The sequence below is a fragment of the Paralichthys olivaceus genome, chromosome 4 (genome assembly GCF_024713975.1).
Source record: "Paralichthys olivaceus isolate ysfri-2021 chromosome 4, ASM2471397v2, whole genome shotgun sequence".
NCBI lineage: Eukaryota > Metazoa > Chordata > Actinopteri > Pleuronectiformes > Paralichthyidae > Paralichthys > Paralichthys olivaceus.
In genome coordinates this window covers 19,718,898-19,742,003 of record NC_091096.1, presented here as the reverse complement: position 1 = coordinate 19,742,003, position 23,106 = coordinate 19,718,898, and the positions used below count along the sequence as shown (strand labels likewise).

Genomic DNA, 23,106 nt, shown 5'->3' with positions numbered 1-23,106 from the left:
AGCATGAGCCGCTCACATGACATGACTGAGATGCCACTGTAGCTTTGAAAACATGCAGCTTTGCATCAAGGTTCTTCTATAGACGGTTATACCATATTTGAACAAAAGGCAACGAAGGTAGTCGAGTCATCAGAAGAGCTGCTCAGTGTCTTTTCAGTGCGACCTCCACGAGCCAACGACGCCTCTCGATGTGTCACCATCACCTGAGGTTGAAACTTGAAATTGCTCAAGTTTACGTGCGTGGGTTCGAGGTGGATGAGGTGACGTGCACAGAATGTGGCATCTCATCTGGAGGCATGAACAAGCGCGCTGGTTCCGCTGCATTGTGGCACTTTGGGGTCCAGCAGCTGATACCCCTGTGGCCCACTGAGATGTACACGCCGGCTGATTACATGTCAGAGCTGGTAAGTCCTGCTTAAAGCCGCCTGCGGTGGAACCCTACTTTCCCTGGCACGTTATCAGCTGGGCATAGTCCTACTTTCAACCTGTTAGGCCGGGAATGATAACAGAAGACAGCAAAAGATTGCTTGTCAGTGTTAGCGCACATAAGCGGCGCAGTGCAGACGAGAAGATGTGACTCGTACCCTTTCTGTTTGTCTTCTGGTTGACTGATTCTCCTTGTGACTGAAAGCAGAGCTGCCCATTTGTGTTCCATGTATTGACTTCTTCAACATCCCTTCGTCTCTGTGTGCACACTCCCCCTCCATTCTTTCTTCAAATGTTGCCTCTATACCTAACTCAACTGCCCAGGGTCTCTTTTAATAGGCTCATTTAAATATTTCTCCTGTTCCGGTTAGAGAAATGAGACAGTGTTGGTGCCAGTCCAGGCGTTTCTTTAAGTGGAATAGGCTTTGGTATAAAAGCCAATCATCTTGAAGGCTAAGCTAAACTGAGGTTAATTGGAGCCAAGGTTTCCTGTGCCTATTCAGTGAGATAATTCCAATGATATTAAAGACGGATCGTAGCTTATTCTCATGGCCCATGGTTGATGTTCAACAGGGGCGCAGAGCTGAATGAGGGAAAATACACTTGCTTCTTATTCAAAAGACAAAGATGCAATTAGAAACAAGCAGTATGTTTTTGAGAACGCCTGGAGACAATTCCATGTTTACGTCTCAAAACACCTCAGCTCCCTGGCTGAGCGCTACCTGCAGTGAGCACAGAAACAATTCAGATCCAACAACGGCTCCAATTTCTCCAAATCTGTGTCTCACTGCTCTGAAAATGTGGGGACAGTTCTGCAGAGGACACGGTCAGATGTTTATTTATAAGGGAAATAAAGCCACACAGTCATTGCAGCCTCTGCTCAAAAAACATCAAATAAAAGTAATTTTAAAATGTCGTCTGCTTCTTTCTTGTTCATGATAAGATGACATATACACTGATATATATGAATCTGTTTGTATCTATCATGACACCACCAGTAAAGGTCACAAGGATCCAACAATGACAGCAAGGTTGCACAGTATGTAAAGATAACTATTTCAAAGCTGTAGCGATAGTCAACTAGTCAGTACTTATATTACTACATATTAATTTGTGGTTTTTGAAGATGGAGAACTTTTCCCATTAATTCCTTGACCTTCTACCTTTTTCCTAATATACTGATGCCCAGTATGTACAGAATGATTAAACTGTTATTGTCAGGCCATAATCAAAAGGGTCTTTTTTTTATTGCATATGATTGCTGCATTGTAATAGTAGTTGTGCAAAGTAATAACATCACTGCCCTCAGCCTTATCCCCAGACCCATGGCACAACTTTTTCTAATTGTACACCTTCTTAACAACACAAACACCACATGGTCATTGGATGCCAGGAAGCCAAAATGTCACTGCACGGCCTTCAGCATTTATATTTTACTGTCTGCTTCGCTCACTTCAGTACCGACCAACCATCGGCATTCTAATATATCTGCTACAATCAGTTTGCTGTGGTTGGCTTGGCTGTGTGTCACTCTGATAACAGCCAATCAGAGGAGAGGTTCAGATGTCAACACGAAACATCCTCTTCTTACATAGGCTTAACAGGGACGCATAAGAGTAGAGATTTAAAACTGATATCCAATTCTTTTGGTTATAAAAACTTCAAATAAAACAGTGTAAAATAACTATAAAAACAATTATAAAAAAAATACTATTTTCCTAAATAAATATATAATATCTTAAACATACTCTGATAATGCATCCCTCCAAACACTGGTGGCCACAATCTAATCCTCTCAGGGATTAACCTCTAAGAGCAGGATATTCACTCATAAACCTTAACTAGAGCACATGCAAACCACAATCTGTCTCTTCCCTGCACATGAACTATAAAACATGGAGCCGGCCACAAACAAATTTTGAGACACACGGGATCCGTCGTGGCGTGATACGAGGGGCTCTGAGCCCATCATGTAACTTCACATCTGCCTTTATTACTGACAAGTGATTCTTATTAAACTTTGACAAGGGTTACCCTAGCAACTTCGCTCGGATCAGACCTCACCAGAGCCTCAGGTATTATTACTGTCCGATTGGTTAACGTGGAAAAAAAGTGCAATGAAGCATCCTGGAACATTATTTCCCTATATTGTTTCCTTAGTGATGAACAAAGGAGCAGCCTCAACAGTCAGACGTAATCTGCGCTGACTGCTGTAATCAGCTGGCCGTCCAGGGGAGGCACAGAATATGTCACATCTCTGCAGCGGCCCTGATAAAGGAAACCTCGGCCACATTTATACCATTAAATGCAATTTCAATGTTCCTTTCTCATCAACCTGACATTACAGCCCCTGATCACACTTCTAGTTTACTCCCTCTTGATACAAAAAAGGAAGAACATCAGCAGTAAAAGCTACGACATTTCTGGGCTGTCACACAACACCACTAATCACATGTCATTTTTTTCTTAGTAAGAGATGAACAAGAAAATAGGGCAGCCGAGACGTGCAATGAAAAATACTGCCGATGTAGCTTCAGGAAGCGTGTTTACAGTAAATGGAATCCACTGAGAACAGGGCTGATTCATTATTAAGGGTGTTAGTGTTAAGACTGTCAAGTTAATATTCCTGTTTGCCCCTAATATAATTGGGCCATTTCATTTTATCCTTGATTTATGCAGTATTATATCGCATTAATGCCCACAGATCATTCTCAGGGCTCATTCTCAGTGTGACTGCACCTTAAAAAAGAATAATTAGCAAAGACCTGTTCATGTACTGTAGTGACTGAGATGTTATTTGTTTTAATATATTTTTTCTTAAAAGCCACCCTGTCATTCTTATTCCAATCAGACTGTCACATATCGAGCAAACCACACGAGGCACATTTTTCTGAGCAACAGACAGAATGATACAACTGTGACTGTATGAAGAAGGTTAATATTTTTCAGGGGCCTACAGGAATAAAATACCTACCATGGGTCTTGTGTTTCACTTTGGTTTACAGTAAATGTCACCTACTGTAAATAATTATGTTGTTAAAGGTTCTCTAGACTTTGAAATTTAAATAAATTGAGAAGTCGCTGCCAAGTCTCATCTGCTATTACATAGCTCTGAATTCTTTCCCTCTGGGTTGCTAACCCTTCACACCGATGAAATTTACAGATCTGCTTAAGAGGAAAAGTTGTGTATTGTAAATTAATGGACTCTGAATTGTATTACACTAAAGGTGCTATGTAAGTTTGCTCTGCTGCTGAATGTGGTTTCTTGATGGTTGGTGCAGGTGAAAACAGTTTCAGACATCGTCGTGGTAACAAGAGAAGACGTTGTTTGAGGTTATCTGCTCCTGCAGGGCAGACTTGACACTACTGTGACTCACTATAGGAAAGTGATGAAAAGGGTGGCCCAGGACAGGGCTAACTTGTTTGCATGTTAACTTCAGTAAAAGCAGGGAAGTAATAAAAAATAGAAGGAAATCAAGTTTTGACATCAGCGTTGTTTTCCATCGCTCCTGGCAAGTAAAGTTCAAACACCACAACTTTCAAAGACGTCAGTCTGAGTGCAGTTCACGCTGCACGACTTGGTGTCGGTCATAGAGTTGTGCAGTTGTGACTTTGTGCTACACAACTGAGTGACAGGGGATCACACACTACTCAACCTTTCACCGGGAAAACCCCCCGACTATGATGTCTGGCCACCAAACCAGGCCTATGTTTGACACACACACATGAAGAGACACAGTGAGTCTGAATAATCATCCTGATCACAGAATGATACATCAGGCAAAATGCTTCAGACATCGCAGTTGTAAAGAAAAAGCAAGCAAGCCCCTAAAAATCCCATCTTTGAAATGTTCAGGCACAGTGATCAGCGAATTCATCTGCGATTAGAAAATCCAGCTAAAAATTCATGTAGCGTGAGGTCAGCATAAAGTAAGTGAATTTGTCAACTCACTAAGTTTTGTTAAAATAAAATGGCTGTTAATGCAAACTTTGGCTATGTAATAATTGTAAAACACACACACACACACACACACACACACACACACACACACACACACACACACACACCTATGTGTCATTTGGACTGCCTCTTGTGGGGTGACTGTATTGAGTGGACTGCCTGCTGTCCATCTGCTGGGTGTGGTGTGGGGGATTAATGAACTCGAGGCTCACAAGGGAGATCCATCTGCACCCAGACAGTCTTAATGAACTACCAAGACCCAGACATAGCACTTTTACTGAGGCCTTCACTTAAGGCTTATGACATGCTGAGGAAGCAGGACTGCTTTTGTTTTGAAAGGGCTTGCTTTTAATTGTGACAAAGTGAACTTTTCAATCTAACAAAGTGCACTCCAGCCAACATATGTACTCCACAGAGCAATTTTGTCCCCTTCTGGTGTGACTCATTTTTCTCTGTTGTAGTGAAGCGGCATCAATGGAAATCTAACATAGCACAAAGCAAAAAATTCATAAATAGATACAGTGGAGCTATGCTTATATGCACCAGTCCTGAACAGCTATATTGTTAATGTAACCTTAGACTGTAGAAATGAAGGCACAATAATATTATGAACGCTGCCATCTTGTCCATTTGAAGTCAGTCTGCACAGTACCAATCAGGGGTGGAACTGTGGTGGTGAGTTCCTGTCAATACACCATTCTACAAATCATGAGTCAGTTTCAGCTGTCAATCATGACACTTTACTACATTTTTATAGCATCAAATAATTAATTAAAACCAAACTTGAGGAAACAAGACATCACTCTTCAAACTTTTACGATGTTGACTATCAACCTATATGTGGTGAAACCCTGAGAGGCCTCTTGTGCCACTGATTAATGCATTTGCTTTAAAGTCATCATCTATCAATCACTTTAATTAAATAACGAGCACAGCATTATGACTACTGTATATTGCATAGTAATTGCTGCATAGTAATCGTAATTGTGCAAAGTAATAACGTCTCTGCCCTCAGCCTTATCCCCAGACCCATGGCACAATTTCTAATGGTGAACCAACCCTTACAGGAGGTTTTATATCAACAAGTGCTTTACTCAGAAGTCATTGCTGATATGATGATTTGAAGCCCTCTGGAGCAGATCTGGCTTTTTCATTTCAAGACAAGACCATGGACAGCTATTAGCTCATCATAGCATGCTAAGGTCTCCTTTTATTGAGCTGAAAAGCTGTTTGGTGGCATTTTCTTCAGGGTGAATTCAGCTCTGTTATTTTCTGTCAGAAGCCCAACCTGTCTTTACACTGTGGCAGGCCTTGATGAAAAACTGTCACCTCAGTATTGCCTTTATTAGACTGGAAGACACCAGTCAGGGGGAGGACAAGTGTGCGCAGTCAGGAAACTAAATCAAAAATATGTCACGCCACTTGAAAAGAATGTGTCTTGTATTGTTTGAGGAATACTGTCAAAAAACGTATGTTATGTTTTATAATGGATGATATTTCAATTTGAAAGCTTAAATAGCAGAAAGAGGAAACAGGGCAAGTGTACAATGGCAATGTCAGGTTTATTTTATCTTCTAAATGGGTTTTCATTGTGAGTCGGGTGTGGTTGGAGCATCAGCTGTGAATGGGAACAAAGGAGCGGCTCAGCTGGCCACAGTCAGCAGCTCCGAGTGACTGACTGAACCTGCACAAGGAGTACACCTGACCCATCAGCGACGCTGGGCTCTCATGCCTGCAGTGGCCCAGGAGCTCCCATCATAGCACACACACAAAGGCTTCAATTAGCAGCACCACAGACATTATTCAATGACACTTAAGTCAATTTCACAATTCAGTCCACAGCAGTGACAATGATCCATCTATACTGAACCTTTACTTTGACATTTAGAAAAGAATATTTGAGTGTTGTTTTTTCATCTGCATGTCTCAGTTTTTAACTTTGTTAAATTTGCATTAATGTGACCCAAGATTGTGAACGGGCAAAAGGAAAGTTGCAAAACTTGTCAAATACTGGGTTTAAGTAATTTACATTTGTTATGTGTAGTCGTGTTGAAATAAAGCTGAACAAAAGTCACATGCACAGTTCTTGCATGAGAGAGAACTGCATTGTCTACTTGTGGGTATCGAGACAACTGCACCTCAAACTATGAGGTCTGACTATCTGAGTGGACTTAACAACTGTATGGACGATAACACGAGTCAGCATGAGGCAAATAACAGTGCAAGAAGCAGACAGCAGCAAGAGAGAAAAACACTACGTTAGAGAGCTCTTTTTGGGTTCATAATGAAACTGAGATGGGACAAATTAGAATATGGCTGGCCGCTACAGTTTATATAATTAATGGGAAACACGACTTTGACATCGAAATATAAGGCATTAGCCTTGCTGGAGGTATTTGCACTTTCAGGAGACCCTTCTAGTTCCCATTTATTTTTCTACAAGTCTCTCCTGATTGAAATGGTACAGGAACATGGATGTTGCTCAAAATATTTGAAAAGAAACATGCTTTTGTTTAGTTTAGTAATGTCTTCAGCTTTCCATACTTTCTCCCTTTCATGCTTTCATCATCATCCTTTCTTAGTTACATTCCAATGCTTAAACTGTCTCTAAATGGATGAATAATACTTCAAAAAGTTGAGAAATATCAAGGGCAAATGATTTGATATGAATGTTTGACTTTGAGTGGGCTGAAATAAAGTAATACTGGAAGGACTGGAAGTGAACAGTTATCAGCGAGGCCATGAAGATGATTATAAACTGTATTCAACACAGATATGTGCACATGTTTTATGTGCAATTACAAATCACCCACAAATCCTGGTGGTCACTGTTCAAGTACATTGCATTTCTAAGGAGAGGGGCTCTTGAGAATGGAAGCTAAGTCCTGCAGTTCCTTAAATATAAATGGATACATGTAAAAATCCCGTTCATTCTTTTGCTTAATAAACAAACATTCGGATACAAACTAGCTCCATATTTGTTTGACCTACACACCTCATCATCCTCCTATAGTGGAGGACGCAGCAGAGAGAAGAAAGGAGGCTGAATGACAGCTCAACAGATGAGATAGCTGTGTCTAATCCCTTTCTAAAAGAGCTTCATTGAAATGACTGGGAGCAGGGAGGACAAGACGAAAGAAAAATTGGAGCATTGTGTATTATACAGCTATCATGGGGCGTCTTTGGTCTTCTCTGTGAAGTGACTTTGACAGCTGTGGGGATTAAGGAGCAGTCCATCGTACATGGCCCAAACAGCAAGGATTAGACTAAATATGCTCACTCTTGTCTCTGGTTCCTTCACTTAGAAAATCAATAAAACATGATTTTACAACAGTAACAGGGCCAGACTGTGTATATGAGTGTGTAGGTGTGTAAGTGTGTGTTTGTGTTTAGGGTCATGAGGCAGAGCAGAGAGAGTAATACCTGCATAAAAAGGGGAGAGAGGCTCTGGAGGGAAGGAGGAGCCAGCTGCCAAGTGTTGCGACTCACTGCTGCAGTTTGTTGAAAGCTCTTTTTTATCTCATTCAAGATGCTGCTGCAGCTCCGCTTACAGCCATGCACATGCGTTTGATATAAGATCCATTGAAAGGCTATTGGTTAATATTCCACTCAGACAAATTTATACACATAGTCAGGCTTCTGTGAGATTTTAAAACAAAAAGTTTATCAACAAAATGTTCATGCTCAATGTATTCCTGAGATTATTTGCTTAATTGTTGACACCAGCCGACGGAGAGAAGCTAAATGGTTTTCAGGATTCATGCTGCTTAGAAAAATTATATATATATATATATATATATATATATACCAACTCTAAGCATTTTAAATCGCATGAACAGTAATGAGGCAAATATTTGGTAACACATAATTTCCAGCTCACACTTATAGCTCACTGTATGCCATTAGTCATGATCACAAACTACAGCTTTATTCTGGCCTTATTGTTTCAGTAAATAAAAAGAGGTTTCAGATGATGCAGATGCAAACATAAAGATTATCAACTGCGTATTTTGCATTTCAGTGTATTTGCCATCAGCTGAAACCTTTTTATTAATAAGATTGAGATGTCAGAAGTTCCAGTGCGAAGGTGACTATGACTTCCCAAGGCAGCTCATGTTTGCAAATGGCTTCTTATAAAGTAAAGTTGTACTATATAGTCTGAGGAGTAAAAATATCAAACTGGGTTCAAAAAGATGGCACTGAGGTGTGAATACAACCATCTGTAACAGGCAGGTCTGAATGCAGCACTGCGGTATCACACAGCAAATTACTGTATGAGATGTCAGTGGAGGAAAATCTTTATAAGCCTGGTCTGACGTCCAAAAGGAGGCACAGCTATCTTTGTTTTATGTGCTGCGCAGTTGTAGTTACACTGTGATCATTCCTCGCTGTGATCCACTAATAGCAGCATGTCTCAACAAAATCACTGGACCAACAGATTTAAATTGCACATTTCATGGACTGATCTACACTTAGAAAATCCCAAGCACAACTTTGATTATAAAGTTGCAGTTGCAGTGTCAAGTATCCTGTTTTCTTAAGGGAGTGGTTTAGAGTTCGTTAAGTGGAACGAAAGCTAAAGAGCAAATAAGTGGAGCTTTCTCCTGTCCCAAATCTGCCTCTAATCCATAAAATTACACCTGTCACTAGAAAGTTAGATGTATTAAAACTGCTTCCTGATCCGAGAGGGAAAAACCATTAAAACACACAAAAGCCTTCAATCAGCAGTTAATTAACACAGCAACCTTTCTCCCAGTGCTGGCAATCACTTTGCTATCTGCCAGATTAGTTTAAGGACGTGAATGCAGATTGGATATGACCACAACAACTCTGAGGCTGTGGCAGCTATGGCAGCTGAGGAAATAAGTATGCAAATAAAAAAAGACAGCGCAAGGGAAGAGGGAGGATACATTATACATAAATATATATATTTAGACATGGGGAGGGAGGGAAAGACAGACAGAGAAGAGGGGATATTGCAATAGTCTATTAACTTTCCCCTCCCCACAGTGGTCTCAGCAGACATATCCCATGGCCTTTATGTCAAGTCAAGTGTGTCATTTCACCAAAGGAAACATCACTTAGAAGACCATTCTCACTGCAGGTGTCAGTGCTCCAGTGCCTCTTGTAAAATGTGAATGATCAGCAATAGCACTCTCTAAGACTAGGTTAGGGACTGTAGATAAATTTTTGAGGCGGTTAGACCAGTACTCAATAATCTACATTGCAAACACAGTGGCTGAGTATCGCTAAAGTGAGAATATAACTCTAACCTCTAACCCGAAAGTAATATTTAATTGTGTTGTAAAGTAAAGTTTGTTTTAGCATTATATTAAAAGAATATATTTTAAAAAAGCCAAAACCAAATGTGACGACAGTGGCCTGTGGAAGACTTCATGTACAAATATACATCTCAATGTTTATATGAAATCATTTACTAGAGACATTAAAACTACAACATTTGATATTTTATATATTAACAATAGACATAATGCCTGTGTATCAGGTCACCTGCTAGTGATAATGATTTGCTATTTTCAGCTCATTCTTTTGCTTTTATGTATGCTATCTTCCCAGCACTAAATTACAAACAGACAAAGCTAGCTATGGTGAAGAATTTAGCAGTTTGTAGAGACCAAAAAAGAGCAAACATTTAAACTGAATAATGTGCTTAGATTTACCATGCATGCTGAAATAATTCCTAATGTTGCTCCTTGTCTCCTGAAGGTATGAAGGGTTAGGGTGTTTGCCAATGTGAAAATATATGTAACTGAATGAAAGTTATGAGCTGGAAATACATTTATATGTTTCTTTTCATAACTTAATTAAGGAAACGTTAATAGGCCAGTTTCTTAGCGTTCCTTGAAAATCAATGTATGTCTGCTTACCTTGGCTGATCATAGCCAGACTCCTTCCTGCGGCAGTGCAGAGTCACTACTCGGTGGCCTTCACTCCTCACATCCTGGCTAACCATCCACTGAGTTGGGTTGCTGGGTCGAGCCCCAAGAAACGTCACTCCTTCTTTCAACTTAACTCTGTGGAGACAGAAAAGATGAGTTTATGAATCATTGGATACATCCAACTGATCCCTGCACAGCAGCTGCATCCAAAAAGACAATGATTTTTATTCCCATCAGTCTGCCTCGAATTACATTATCCAGATGGTTCACTGCACTGTGTCGTCTTCAAAGATGTCACAGCTGTTATCTTGGTTTCGATCACACTGTTTCTGTTTCAAAGGAGAACAACTGGCGGTTTCAAACATGCGTGTTATCAGTGAGTTGCAGCAGTTCATCAAGTAAACACAACACATACAGCACCTGCTATTTGTGTGTCTCGTAAGCTGTGTGACAGCTGCTGGTTTACATCTTTGCTACAGTGTCATTGAGTTTAATTCTAAATTGTATGCATCAATATGATTGCATAACAAACAACTCTTTTTCCTGCCATCTGTGGTGAAGGTGCTGATACCATTTTGTCACTCCTCTCCCTCATTTACCTCTCTAGGTAACACTCTCTGGCAGTCTGTAAATTATGAAAAGATTCTTTGACTGCTGAAAGAATTGCAGTGTCAATGTCCTTGGCTCAGTGGTGTACAAAGCAGGAAAATGTCCACAGGAAAACAAAATCTGCAAATGAAAATCTCCCTTAAAGGTACAGTGTGTAGAATTTTTTGATATCTAGTGTTAAAATTGCATGTTGCAGCTGAACACCCCTCACCTCACACTTTCCTTCCAAACATTAAAAAGAACCTGTGGTAGCCTTTAATTGTCATAAAAACTCAATAGGTGTTTAGTTTGTTCAGTCTGGACTAATGTAAAAAACATGGTGGCCTCCGTAGAGAGGGTCCCCTCGATGTAAATATAAAGTATTTAAATATAAAGGGCCTTTTCTGGGGTAAAGAAAACTACAATTCATACAATTTAGATGAAACAAACTAGTGAAAACATCATGAGGATTATTCTACATTAAATTTCTGCCAATAGTTCCCTTTCACCTAAATCTTACACACTGGACCTTTAAAGGTGACCCATGTTGCAAAGTATTTGCACTCAACAGAGAGGAGAGATACAAGTATGAACAGGGTCCATTTATAGAATCTAAGCACATGGTCTAAAGCGCATATGTCAGGACAAGAGCATTAAGGATGGGTCAAAATACACTTTTGCTGAGGAAAACTGGGAAAATGGTTGCTGCAGAGGTGCATGGTTCAGATGGATTGTATGTTTACTTGTCTCTTAATTAATCATGTAATCATGGTTTGATTGCACCTTTGACTGATTGCTGGCATAAGTGCGGATTTACTGTTAAACGTTAAAACAAGCAGACCATCTGAAAGCCGAACAATGAAAGTGTACATTCATCCTGCGCAAAGTTATAGATGTTCATATCACAATGTTGACATTGTCCCTTGTGTGAAATACTGTGCCACAGAACTCAGTCCAGGTTTTTGTGGGTCAAAATTGGGTGGTGGGTAATTGCTTTCCATTGCCTTACGGTAGCAATGGCTAACAATGCACCTTAGCAAACCTCATTTTAATACTAACCCACCTCTGGGGGCTCACAAGTGCAATCACATGGGTGCTGGATGGAAAAATTACAAATGTGTCAGTCTAAAGGAGCACTAGTGTCGTTCATGGCACCACTTTGCACTGAATGTAAGATGTTGTCATGTTAACTTAAAATAGACTTAGACAAATGCTCCATTGTATAATATGCTCAAAGGCCTTTGTGATTCTGTCTAGGTGACAGAGAAATTCCAGGATTGACGATAAAAATAAATTATAAGAGAAGGACCAATCACTTTTCCTATCCAATCCATACAAGGTTGGCAGATGAGACCAAAGATAGGACTTTGCTTTCATCTTGAATTTGTTGCTGCACTTTAACATGCACTATGTGATTGCCTGTCTGTTTGCAAATGACTGTATCTGCCCTGCAGTCAAGCCTCTTTCTTTGATGTGGTGTCTTATCATGTTTTGAAGGGGGTTATATACGAAATGAAAATGGGTAATATGACAGATGGTATACTTCCCGTCTCCATAAGAATGAAGATAAACACACAAGGGTTACTCTGGGTAAGTGTGTGTGTCTGCTCCATATGTGCATGTGTTTGTCTAATAATCATATCTGTGTTGCAGTGTTCTCTCTTCTGTCCTCTGTGTTGTGTGTAACGGCCTAAAGATATTTACCGATTTTCCAGAACATCACGTTTGGTCTCAGACGACACAGTGTTTTTGTCTTTTTAGATTAGATCTGTGTCGGTCCAGGCAGCCAAACACTCATAAATTCTTTGACCTGGCTGAAAGACATGGTGCACTAAACATCACACCCTGACCAATCATAGTTTGCCATCTTTCAAAGCATGTAAGACCTGAGATGAACTGTAAAGTGTTCTGCCTGATAACACAAAGAAATATTGGGTTTCTGAATGAGATCGTCATTTCTCAGCAGTGACTCTGGATCTGTCTCATTCTTTCCCAGTTAACAGAGTTATGTGCGGTGGAGCAGCATGCCTCACTGAGGGTGATGTTGCACCCACATATGTGATTAATTTGGTTTACCGCCGCTGACAAGAAGGTGATAGTCAAAAGGTTATAGGTTTACTTAAATTACAACATCTTTTCTCCTAGGCCTTTTTGTTTTCTGTCTCTTCTTATCAGGATGTCGATTCAAATTCTGCAAAGGAAGATGATGATGAAAACTAAAGTAGGAGGGGTTGGCTACAGTTATAACAACAGAGACTCGATGGGAAAAGGGAGCACTGGCAATTTTACACAGGAGAGTAATCTTCCATGGGGAGTACTTGATCTATATAAAACTGCTGTATAATGGTTTGAAACCTGGTACTTGTTACAGTTTTGATGTAAAGAGGTTCATTGCACAATGTGCTGAATTGTGCTAGTTTTGTTGCCTGTTAGCATACTATTACTGTCATGTTTATTTTATTCAAAATTCTTTAAATTACTGGCCACATAGAGTTTTAGAGCACAGTTAAATACCCGGATTTTCCACAACAACTAGAATCAATAAAGCAGACACAAGATATTATATATTTTATACGTTATAAACACCAGTCTGCAGTCTTGTCTTGTAGTCTGTATTATTGTTCCCATTTATCATCCTTTGCCTGACAGCACCAGTTTGCAAAACTTCAACATATTGGTGCAGCAGGAGATCGCCTCAACCTATTTACTGTATGTGAGAAATGTGGAGGTAAAGTGGCTCCACCAAAAATTTAATTACGACACTTCATCTTGACCCACTGCAAACACTGTAATACACAGAACATCACAAAATAAAAGCTTACAGTGTCAACCCAAAGATGGAAGGTCCACTGTTTAAGCCGGAGTGAAAGGAAGTGCTGAGGAGGAACTTACTGGCAGTGAGCATACAACTGTAACAGAAAAAGCTCCGACACAGGCCTCCTCGTGTCCCAACGGGAGCAGCAGGGTCTTGTATCTGGTTTCTTTACACTTCAGTGATCAGGATGTCTATCAGTGGTTTTCTAGTGAGGCTTCAGAATGTTTTAAACACAGTTAAGTCTCACAGGGAAGCCAGTCATTACTCAACAGACCATATCCAAGCTCACTGAGAAGTTGCTGGAGAATGGTTGAAGTGTCTTTTATTAACTTAATGGTCAGTTCGGCCTTGTAACCAGCCAACGGAGAAGCTCCTGCAAGCTAAATAGGATCAAATGCGGCTATCAGATTCCAGTGTTAACCTCTGCTGGGGGGTATAAGCCTTCAAATAGGGTACTTCTAAAAACATAACCAAGTAAGCAATCCTCAAATGTTTTAAAACCAATATTGAGCATTCCAGGCATGACACTTTGAACTAAATATTGACCGATTATTTTCATAGGTTTGCCAGGTATCGCAAATAGAACATTTGTTCTGATGACGCTGGAAGAAATGTTATTACATTTTATCTTTTTTGGGTTTCTACCAAATATGATGGCAATCTATTCAATTGTTGTCACGTCTCACAAAAGACCTTTACCGTACAATTAAAATATTTACCTGCTGCTTGCATTACAAGTTTCATCGTGAATATTTATACCAAATTTCCTGTTATTCCATCCAATATCCATCAAGATATATCAGTTCAGATCAAAAATGCCAATCGAATGGTCGGCTAGAGTGAAGATTATTACATTACCAAAGTCATCATCTGAGAACCATGAATGTCAGCACAGAATCTGAAGTTTCAGTCTGGAACATAGTGGTGGACCAATTGACAGTCAGTTTTATACTCTGAACAGCACACCCTTCACGTAGCTGTACATTTATACCCCAGGTGGGAGATGGCAGACCTCTGCGCTCTATGCTGTCTATGAGTGTTTGAGGCAATTCATGAATACAAAAGCTCAGAAATGGAGATAAAAGTAATAAATGAAAATAACATAAAATAGTGGACAAGCATGTCCTCCAAGGTGGTTCTTCGAGGCCATATGCCTGTCCAGGGCGAACACACACTTACTGTAGCTGTTATGAATCATCACTGACATGCATCATGGCAACTGTCAAGAAAAGAAAAGTAGAAGCGAAATGTCACGCTTTAAGACAAGTGGACAATCAATTACTTTTCTTGTTGAAGTAAAAAACAACCCAGTGTCCCAAGTTTGGGGACTTGGTCACAAAAATGAAAAAAACTATCTCTAGCACTATTGCAGCGAGGAACATGCGGCTTAACTGGATGAGCTGTGAGGAAAAATACTAACAGTTAACAAAGTCTGAGTGTCCATCAAATCTTTGTCTCAAAGAACTATTTCAGAGAGGATTCTTGATATGGCACAAAATACTACAAAAAAACACAGAGGAACACCACAGGAAATTTCCAATTCTTTTCAGACATACCAACCAACTAACCTTTTTTGCCGAAGGAGTTGGATATGAGGGAGAAATCATTGTCTTTGAAAGCCGTCTCTACAGAGGCAAGTGCAACTGGAAAGCTGTAACACTGTACATTTCTACACTCAAAGAACAAAAGCCTGCTCTGACATTTGAAAATGCTGGTTTGCAAAATTTCGTCAGACATTTGGCTTCAGGTTTCAGGACAAGAAAAGTGAACAAAGGAACTGAACATATTTGATGTGTCATTTGATGTGCCAGCTGATGTGCCTGACAACGAACAAAAGGAATTTACTCAACTATAAACTAAGTATGAAACACTCACTCTACTGTTTGGGACAACATACTGCTGCTGTGAGCAAAACTGAGTCTTGCAAAGCCGACTGACCCAAACCTAGAAAACCTGCTGTAAGTAGCATCATCATTACTACCATCTGACATCAGACGCCTTTACAAAATGTGATATATATTATGTAAACTCAAAAAGCCCTTGATAAGATAAAGGTTCACTCCTCCTTTATACTGTTTGAGTCTATATCTAGCTATGTTTTAATCATTACCCTCCTAAGCTGTATCTTTATATGCATAGGAAATCTCTGTGCAGAACACAGGAGACATTAGTGCCTCAACCACCTCCACCCACTCCTTCCCTTCAGGACTAATTATCTTCCCACTGGTACAAATGAGTTGTGAGGCCATTTGCTGAATAGGCAGATATTAAAATATATTTGGTATTTACATTCAAACACAATCAAAGACCTTGGAGCAGGCAGTATGACAGTATGACAAGCAAACTGCTAACTGCCCCGGAGAGCTGTGGGTTGATGGCACAAAGAACCCTGTAGCAGCATGGGGCCAACATCCTGTGCTGCCTTGCTTTAACCTCCAGAACTTACTCTTCACCTACATGGAGCTACATGCAGCAGAATGGATTATCCTTCAAGATGAATTGAAGAGAGAAGGGAGCCTAACTCCAAGTCAGACCGAATAGAGGACAGCACTGCCACACTGAAATGTGAGCCTGAACTCACAAGGTCACTCACCCTCACTCATTCATTCACCCAGACATCTCAAAGTCAGATATCTTCAAAACCCTTCATGAATTTCTTTTCAATTTAAATTATGTCACCGAGCGGCAACTGTTGTTTTTTCTTTTGTCACCAGTACTAGCTGTCCTAGTCTTCCTCAATCTAATCTAAACTTTCACAGAATCTTAACCTCCACACCTCTGCTGCTGCATCATCACCTGCCCCATCTCTGGAAACCTCCACACTGAAACTAACTCATTATTTGCTTGTTCTACTTAAACTCAGGTTCATTATTAGTCAAAATAAATGTATGCATTATAGGCAAACCATGTGATGACAGTTTCATTAGTGTTGTTATACTGACTCCGAAATTATATTGATAGCTAAATAATTAAATTGGTTCTGCATAACAATTCTGATTGATACTACCTTTCCCCAAAATCAGCCCATTTTTCCCTACATATGTTTTTCTTAATCTTGCATTTGGTGAAGCTAACATGCATCACTGAACATAAGGAAATGGATTCCAGGGCAAACTGGTTAGATCTCTCCTCAAAGTTTGTCATGTTGACACTCCCTCTGAAAATGAAAGAGAAGGTAACATCATATATCAATGCACCTGGGCTCATCTCACTGTTAACAGCTTTCCTGTGAAGCCACTGAGCTACCATTGGTGGCTCTGAATATCAAGTATTATGAGAAACTGGAGGGGAAATAAACGGCTAAAGATGGAAAAAAGGAAAAGGCTGCTACATTTAGCTGACAGGCTAAACTTACACAAGATCCAACTCCTCAAAATTGTCAGCAATCATGAGAGAACCTGACAAGCTTGTACCGTGGACCAAACTGAGCAGAACAAAGAGAAGTGGATGAAGGTGGTGCAGAGGCAATCAGATAACACAGCATGGTCCACTCCTGACTGTAATGCCATTTCAAGTCATCATGAGCCTGTCATGGATAGAAAGTAAAGGAAATTATGCAGCAGCTACAGTGTATTCTATCTCACTTTATTTTCCTCTCCTGACTGTGTCACTGCTCGCCCTCGACCACCAATCCTTGCTCTGTCTTGACTGTACGCTTGGACTCCTCAGGGGCTCCCTTAATAAATAGTGATGAGATAAGTAGGAGAGCTTCTTCTCAGCGGGGCAGAGAAAGAAAAACATTTCCAGGGGAAATACAATAAGGTTGAGGCTGGACGATAATGGGAGTCCCCAGCCAGTGGTCTGTGTCCCGTGACTCGACCTGCAGTCCAGTTGTCTCTGTGGCCTCCCTCCAACTGGCTATATGTCGGGCTGCACTTGGCTCACATGCATCGTAGGGGCTGGTGACCTATTCTGACCATTCCTCCGAGGACCATATTCATCCACAACCAGCAGCTCCCTCAAGAAATGCTTCCTGTTTTATTGTGCCATCCCGCCTACATAAACAATGTGCAGGGAATGTAGCTCAGTTGGGAAGAGGGAAAAGAGAGGAGTTGCTGCGTGGGGGCATGGGAGAGAGGCAGCGGGAGGACAGTGCATTGTTATGGTTTGTAGATGACGCCTAATAGAACGGTGTAAAGCACTCCACTCATCTACTAGTCTGCTGCTACGCAAAGCATTGCTGCAGATGCCGGAACACACACACACACACATACAGTGGCAAACAAAAAATAAATCAGGCCATACGCCCACACTGCAACCCCGAAGCTACATATCTCAACAGTCAAATGTCTGCAATATACAAAAACACAAGAAAACTTTTCCAAAGTGTCAGAAATTCAAAGACACTTTTTGATGATTGTTTGTGTTTGTGTATCTGAGTGTGCATATTGGGTCATTATCTCATATCTTTTTGATTGTGATGTTATTGATGTATTCACCCCAATGACCCTCCCAATTAGAAATTAAAGCATTCAGATGTACAGTTATGTGTTCCTGCGTACTGATACACTGATATACTGCAGGACAGCACATAAACTGTATGTACTGGAGGCTCCAACCAAAACACTGCTCACTCAGTGAATACAGCAGAAAGAAGGGTCAACTTTTCATGCAGGATTCAAACCGTGTTTAATCAAATACTCAGTTGCAGGTGCCAGCCAACCAAATCATGTTGAAGCAAAAGAGGAGGCAGAGACACTTGGATAACCTGGTGTGTGTTCATCTGGCCTCGGATTTTATTTATTGTGTTAGTATCCACTGGCAGCAAGTGTCGGGCCTCCTCACCGTAAAGCATGCAAGCAAGTCATACCTGTGAGTGCAGCGTAAATGGCAATGTTGGTTTATCTGTCCATAACACAACTAGGGATTTTTAATTACTATGCTGATATGGTTGATATTGTCCAGCATCTACCAAAGTTAGCTGTGGGGGGCAGCTGCTAATGCATTTAACAAATGTCAATATTTTATCCTTTCTTGTTTGGGGTCAACATCTGCATAAAACAAATTGTCCACCTGTCTCTCCCTCACGTATATTTATTTCGAATAAATATTGTTTTTAACATTCCTTTACATTTTAACAAAACCACTGATATCCATGATCATTTAAGTCACTATAATTGTGATCTCTAATCACAACAACCATTGATTGGACAGATTTCCATGAATTTAGGTGCAGCTTCCCATGAAGCCTGTAGGATAAATAATCCAACTGACCCCAGTCGAAACTACCCTGTGAAATATAGACCAGATAAACTGGCACAAAGACAAATCTGGATGGAGAAATACTTCTACACAGAGATGCAGCTGACTCTTGGTCTTTTTTCTCCTTACATTTCCTTTTCAAAAAGAAAAGGAAAAGAACATGAAGACATGCTGTGGGTCAGGCAGGTAGGAGTTGAAGCAAATAGAAAGACAGTGAGACTGAAAAGGAGAAAGGAAGGTTAGGAGTGTTTGCAGCCACAGAGCGTGACTGTACTGTTACTTAAATCCATCTGCCATGCAGCTCATCTCCATGATTCATCAGAGAAGAAAAACAGACGTTTCAATAGTATAGGTTACAGGAGACTAAAATAAGAAGTGTGTGTGTGTGTGTGTGTGTGTAGAGTCAAAAGGAATCAGAGATATGAATCAATTAAAATGTCAATAAGATGACAGCTTGAGTGATTCTAATGTAATGCCTAACACAACACTTTTAAGTCCCTTTATGAAAACTTAAATAACCATGAGTGTTAGACAGACCTTCCCTGTCTGCTGGCTGTCAGCACAATCAAGTAAACATAATATCCTCACTCTATAGCCCTCACATCAGCCAATTGTCTAAGTATAATTATTCATTCCTTCCCTCTTTTTTAACTACATAAACGACACAAAAGTATTTACAATTCCCCATGTGTTTCCCTGCAAATATTAGCGATTAATGCTGCACTGTATGTTGACTGGCATAATTTAGCTCTTACTTGATCGAACAAAGCTGTTGAAGGAAGTTCCACAGTCTGCCGGAAAATAAAAAAAGACTTAAACAAAACGCTTATTAGACAACTATGTGCCTTTTGCTCATGTGTCACTGAGGGAGCCCCTGAGTGCTGAAAACATGTTCTGCTCACAGTAGCAGTCATTTTCTCCACATGCCAGGAGACACATTTCCGCAGCTTTTCATTTCCGAATCACACAGCGGAGATTACAGAAGTACCCGTTGTTGTGCTGAATGGCCATAAAAGAGAAGGGAGATGCATTTTGTACAGAAATCTGTTTGCCAATTATTCTATTTTTTGTGTAGACACCGTGTGAGCAACAACAGGGGAGCATAGAAAATCCCATATGAAGAATTCATATGTTTGCTATCATGGCGCGTGGTTCTCACAGAATGTGTCCACCTAATTGGATTTTCACGACGTTCAAGAGCACAGCGAGTGGGGGGGGGAAACCATGCAGGGGAATGAAGGTGGCTCTGAGAAACAGAAACAGTCGATAATAGTCGATTTGAGTTTTCTATGATATTTTAAGACTTGCATAATATTTGCACAGCTTTACCTATACACTATGAGAGTTTTCAATCAAACCAAATTGAGTCCAACAAGATCAAAAATCTGTGTCACTAAACTAAATTAATTAATCAGTTAGTTTGAAGGTTTGTGAAAAAGCTCCTTGAGCCTATGAATTGCAGGGTCATCCTTTGTTGGAGGGAGCAGGTACTTTGGCTCAACAAAGGCTGCTGGAAAGTGTGTATTTCCACTTTTTTTCCTACATGGGGCAGAGAGCCGCAGGCTAAGTTACGGTTGAGCGCGTATGTGTGTGTCGAGGTAAAGACGATGCCTTTCATTTTGAGCACAACAGCAAACGCTCTGAGATCTCAAACAAGCACAGGCGCAGGAAAATGTGTCAGAAAACAAACACAAACACACACTGACAAATACACATGTACGCATGCATGTATGGCTTGCGCAAGCATACACACAAACTCTCAAACAAACACAGGAACACACACTCGTAGGAGCAAGCCTCTGTTAAGCTGTGACGAAGAGATAATGTCACAACATTGCCTTTGGCAGGAGAGATTTACTCGCACACTTGTTTTCCTTTATTTTCCCCTATTTTTGCTCATTTTCATTTTATTTCCAGATTCGAGAAAATGGTAGGGGAATACATAGTTGTGTGCCCAGAGGAAATTGTTAGTAAATGGGAAGTTATGCCGAAGGCCGTGGCTCTGCTGCTCACACACTCTGGTTTCATGCGGCATGTTGGTCCGAATTAAAAGTTGTAAAGCCTAAATCTTGAAGTTGCCTCAGCTGATTTTGCAAAGAGCCACGTTTTTAATTGATCGACATGGACAAAAACTCCTGTACAGAGCTGTTACAAAAGAACAACTGTCTCTGTGTCAAGTCCACAAAAGGTGTTCTTAAATTTACAATTCAACTTCTAATTTGCCTTAGCCATCAGCCGTTCTTTGTGTTGACTATCATTTGTGTTTCTTCAAAGAAAAAACGTATCAGTTCTGGCACTGGAACCTTTTAAAAGTATATTTACCGAAAAAAACAATTCCATACCCATTTCATGTGCACCTATTTGTTGCACTGTGTTCTAGAAACTGTGATGAAAATACAGGGAGGTGTAATTAATTATTCTATATTCACACAATGAAAAGCTGCTTTTTTTTATTATATCTGACAGATTATGTATTATTTCACAGTGAATGTTCCATGCTGTAAGTGAGCAGGTAAGTGAGCGGTGACTTGAAAACCTTTGCAAAAAATATGCTACTGCCGTCACTGTCATTGCCTCAAGTAACAGTTGGAGTTTAAAAACATTCCCAAGCTCACAAAAAATAAAAAATACAAATTTATTCTGCTTATCCTTTGCTGTACAGATGCACTATTAATGCAGGAGTTGTCCATCAACAGGTTTGAATGGGGGCCACAGTCACTGATAAATAGAGAAGTGTGTGCACCAAGGCATGGATGTGAGGACTGGCACGAGAGGCACGGGGCTCTGTCAGGCTGGGAAGCACAGGCACCGAGTCCTTCAGGGATAATGCTTAATATTCTTCATGGCATTGGCTTCTTAACCTTCCCCCAGAGTCGAGGGTTATTTACACCAGCCAGTAGGTTCCTGCCTTCTTTTACATCCCCTCATCCCCTGCCTCACCCTCATGTCCCCCATTCCCAAGGGGATACAGGAGTTGGTATATGATAAGCCTCGTGTCGTGGCAGAGGCGACTGACACCGCTTCAACAACATGAGGATTTAGCCTGCAAACAGAGTACTAATGCCCTGCACATGTGGGTAATCTCAGAGACACACCAGCTTTCATCCGCTATGTATAGCTAAACAAAAATGGTAAGGCACGCACACACACACAAACCAAAGTCATGCAAGCACAGACACATTCACAGAGGGAAATAAGCATAAGAGAGCCACCCAGGAGTTAGTTCACACTGAGACACACACACACACACACACACACACACACACACACACACACACACACACACACACACACACACACACACACACACACACACACACACACACAATGAGGTAATGAACGAGCAGCTAAAGTAAAAGGCCCCCGGCATAGTTTACTCTAATGCTCACAAAATTGCTTTTAATTGGTAGAAAAGAAAAAAAATCAATGCAAACCCTGTTTAGAAAAGAGAGGAGAGGAGAAGAGAGAGAAGAGGGGAGGAGAGGAGGACAAGAGAAGAAAAAAAGAGGAAAGGAGGACAAGTGAGAGGAGTGAAAGAGAGAGGAGAGGGGAGAAAAAGAGAGGATAGGAGGAAGTGAAGAGAGGGAGGAGAAGAGAGGAGAGGAAGAAAGAGGAGAGAAAAAGAGAGGAGAGGAGGAGGAGAGAGAGGAGAGGAAGAGAGAGGAGAGAAAAAGAGAGGAGAGGAGGAGGTGAAGAGAGAGAGGAGAGAAAGAGTGAGGAGAGGAAAGGACAGGTGGGGAAGAGAAGAGAAAGAATGAGGAGAGAAGAGAAAGAATGAGGAGAGGAGAAAAAGAATGAGGAGAGGAGAGGAGCATAATAAAGAGGGAAAAAAGGAGAAACAGAGGAGAGAGGAGAGGAAAGGGGGGGGAAATGGATAGAGAGAAACAAAGTGACTGGGGCATGTGCAGATCACACAAGGCTGCGGGACGAACCCTGCCATTGGCCACAGCATCTCCTTCTCTCGCGGTTCCTACGTGTTACCATTTTCAAAAAGCCTTCTCTGCAGGGGAACAACAACAGTGCTGCACGCAGGCTGACGCAGCGCTGTGGAAACAGGTCTGGCTTTGCGAAACCAGAGGTGCATTTTAACTTTTCGTTCCCGCAGCATGACCATACCCTGCGCGGTGAATCAGTAAGGCTGATGAGTATAGTGCAGAATCCTCAGAGAGCCGAGAGGGTCCCCAGGCACCCTGCCTCTCAGCCCACCTCGCCCA

At 40.9% G+C, this 23,106-nt stretch overlaps 1 protein-coding gene across 4 annotated transcripts in view; it reads right to left on the bottom strand.

Moving 5' to 3' along the window:
- Positions 1–23,106, bottom strand: part of si:dkeyp-14d3.1 (transmembrane protein 132C) — a 135,720-nt gene that overhangs the window by 48,611 nt on the left and 64,003 nt on the right. For all 4 annotated transcript variants that reach the window (XM_020094097.2, XM_069524112.1, XM_020094099.2 and 1 more), the window contains exon 3: positions 10,276–10,422. In XM_020094097.2, the coding sequence (XP_019949656.2) occupies positions 10,276–10,422 (147 nt within the window). The remainder of the gene's footprint in view (positions 1–10,275; positions 10,423–23,106) is intronic.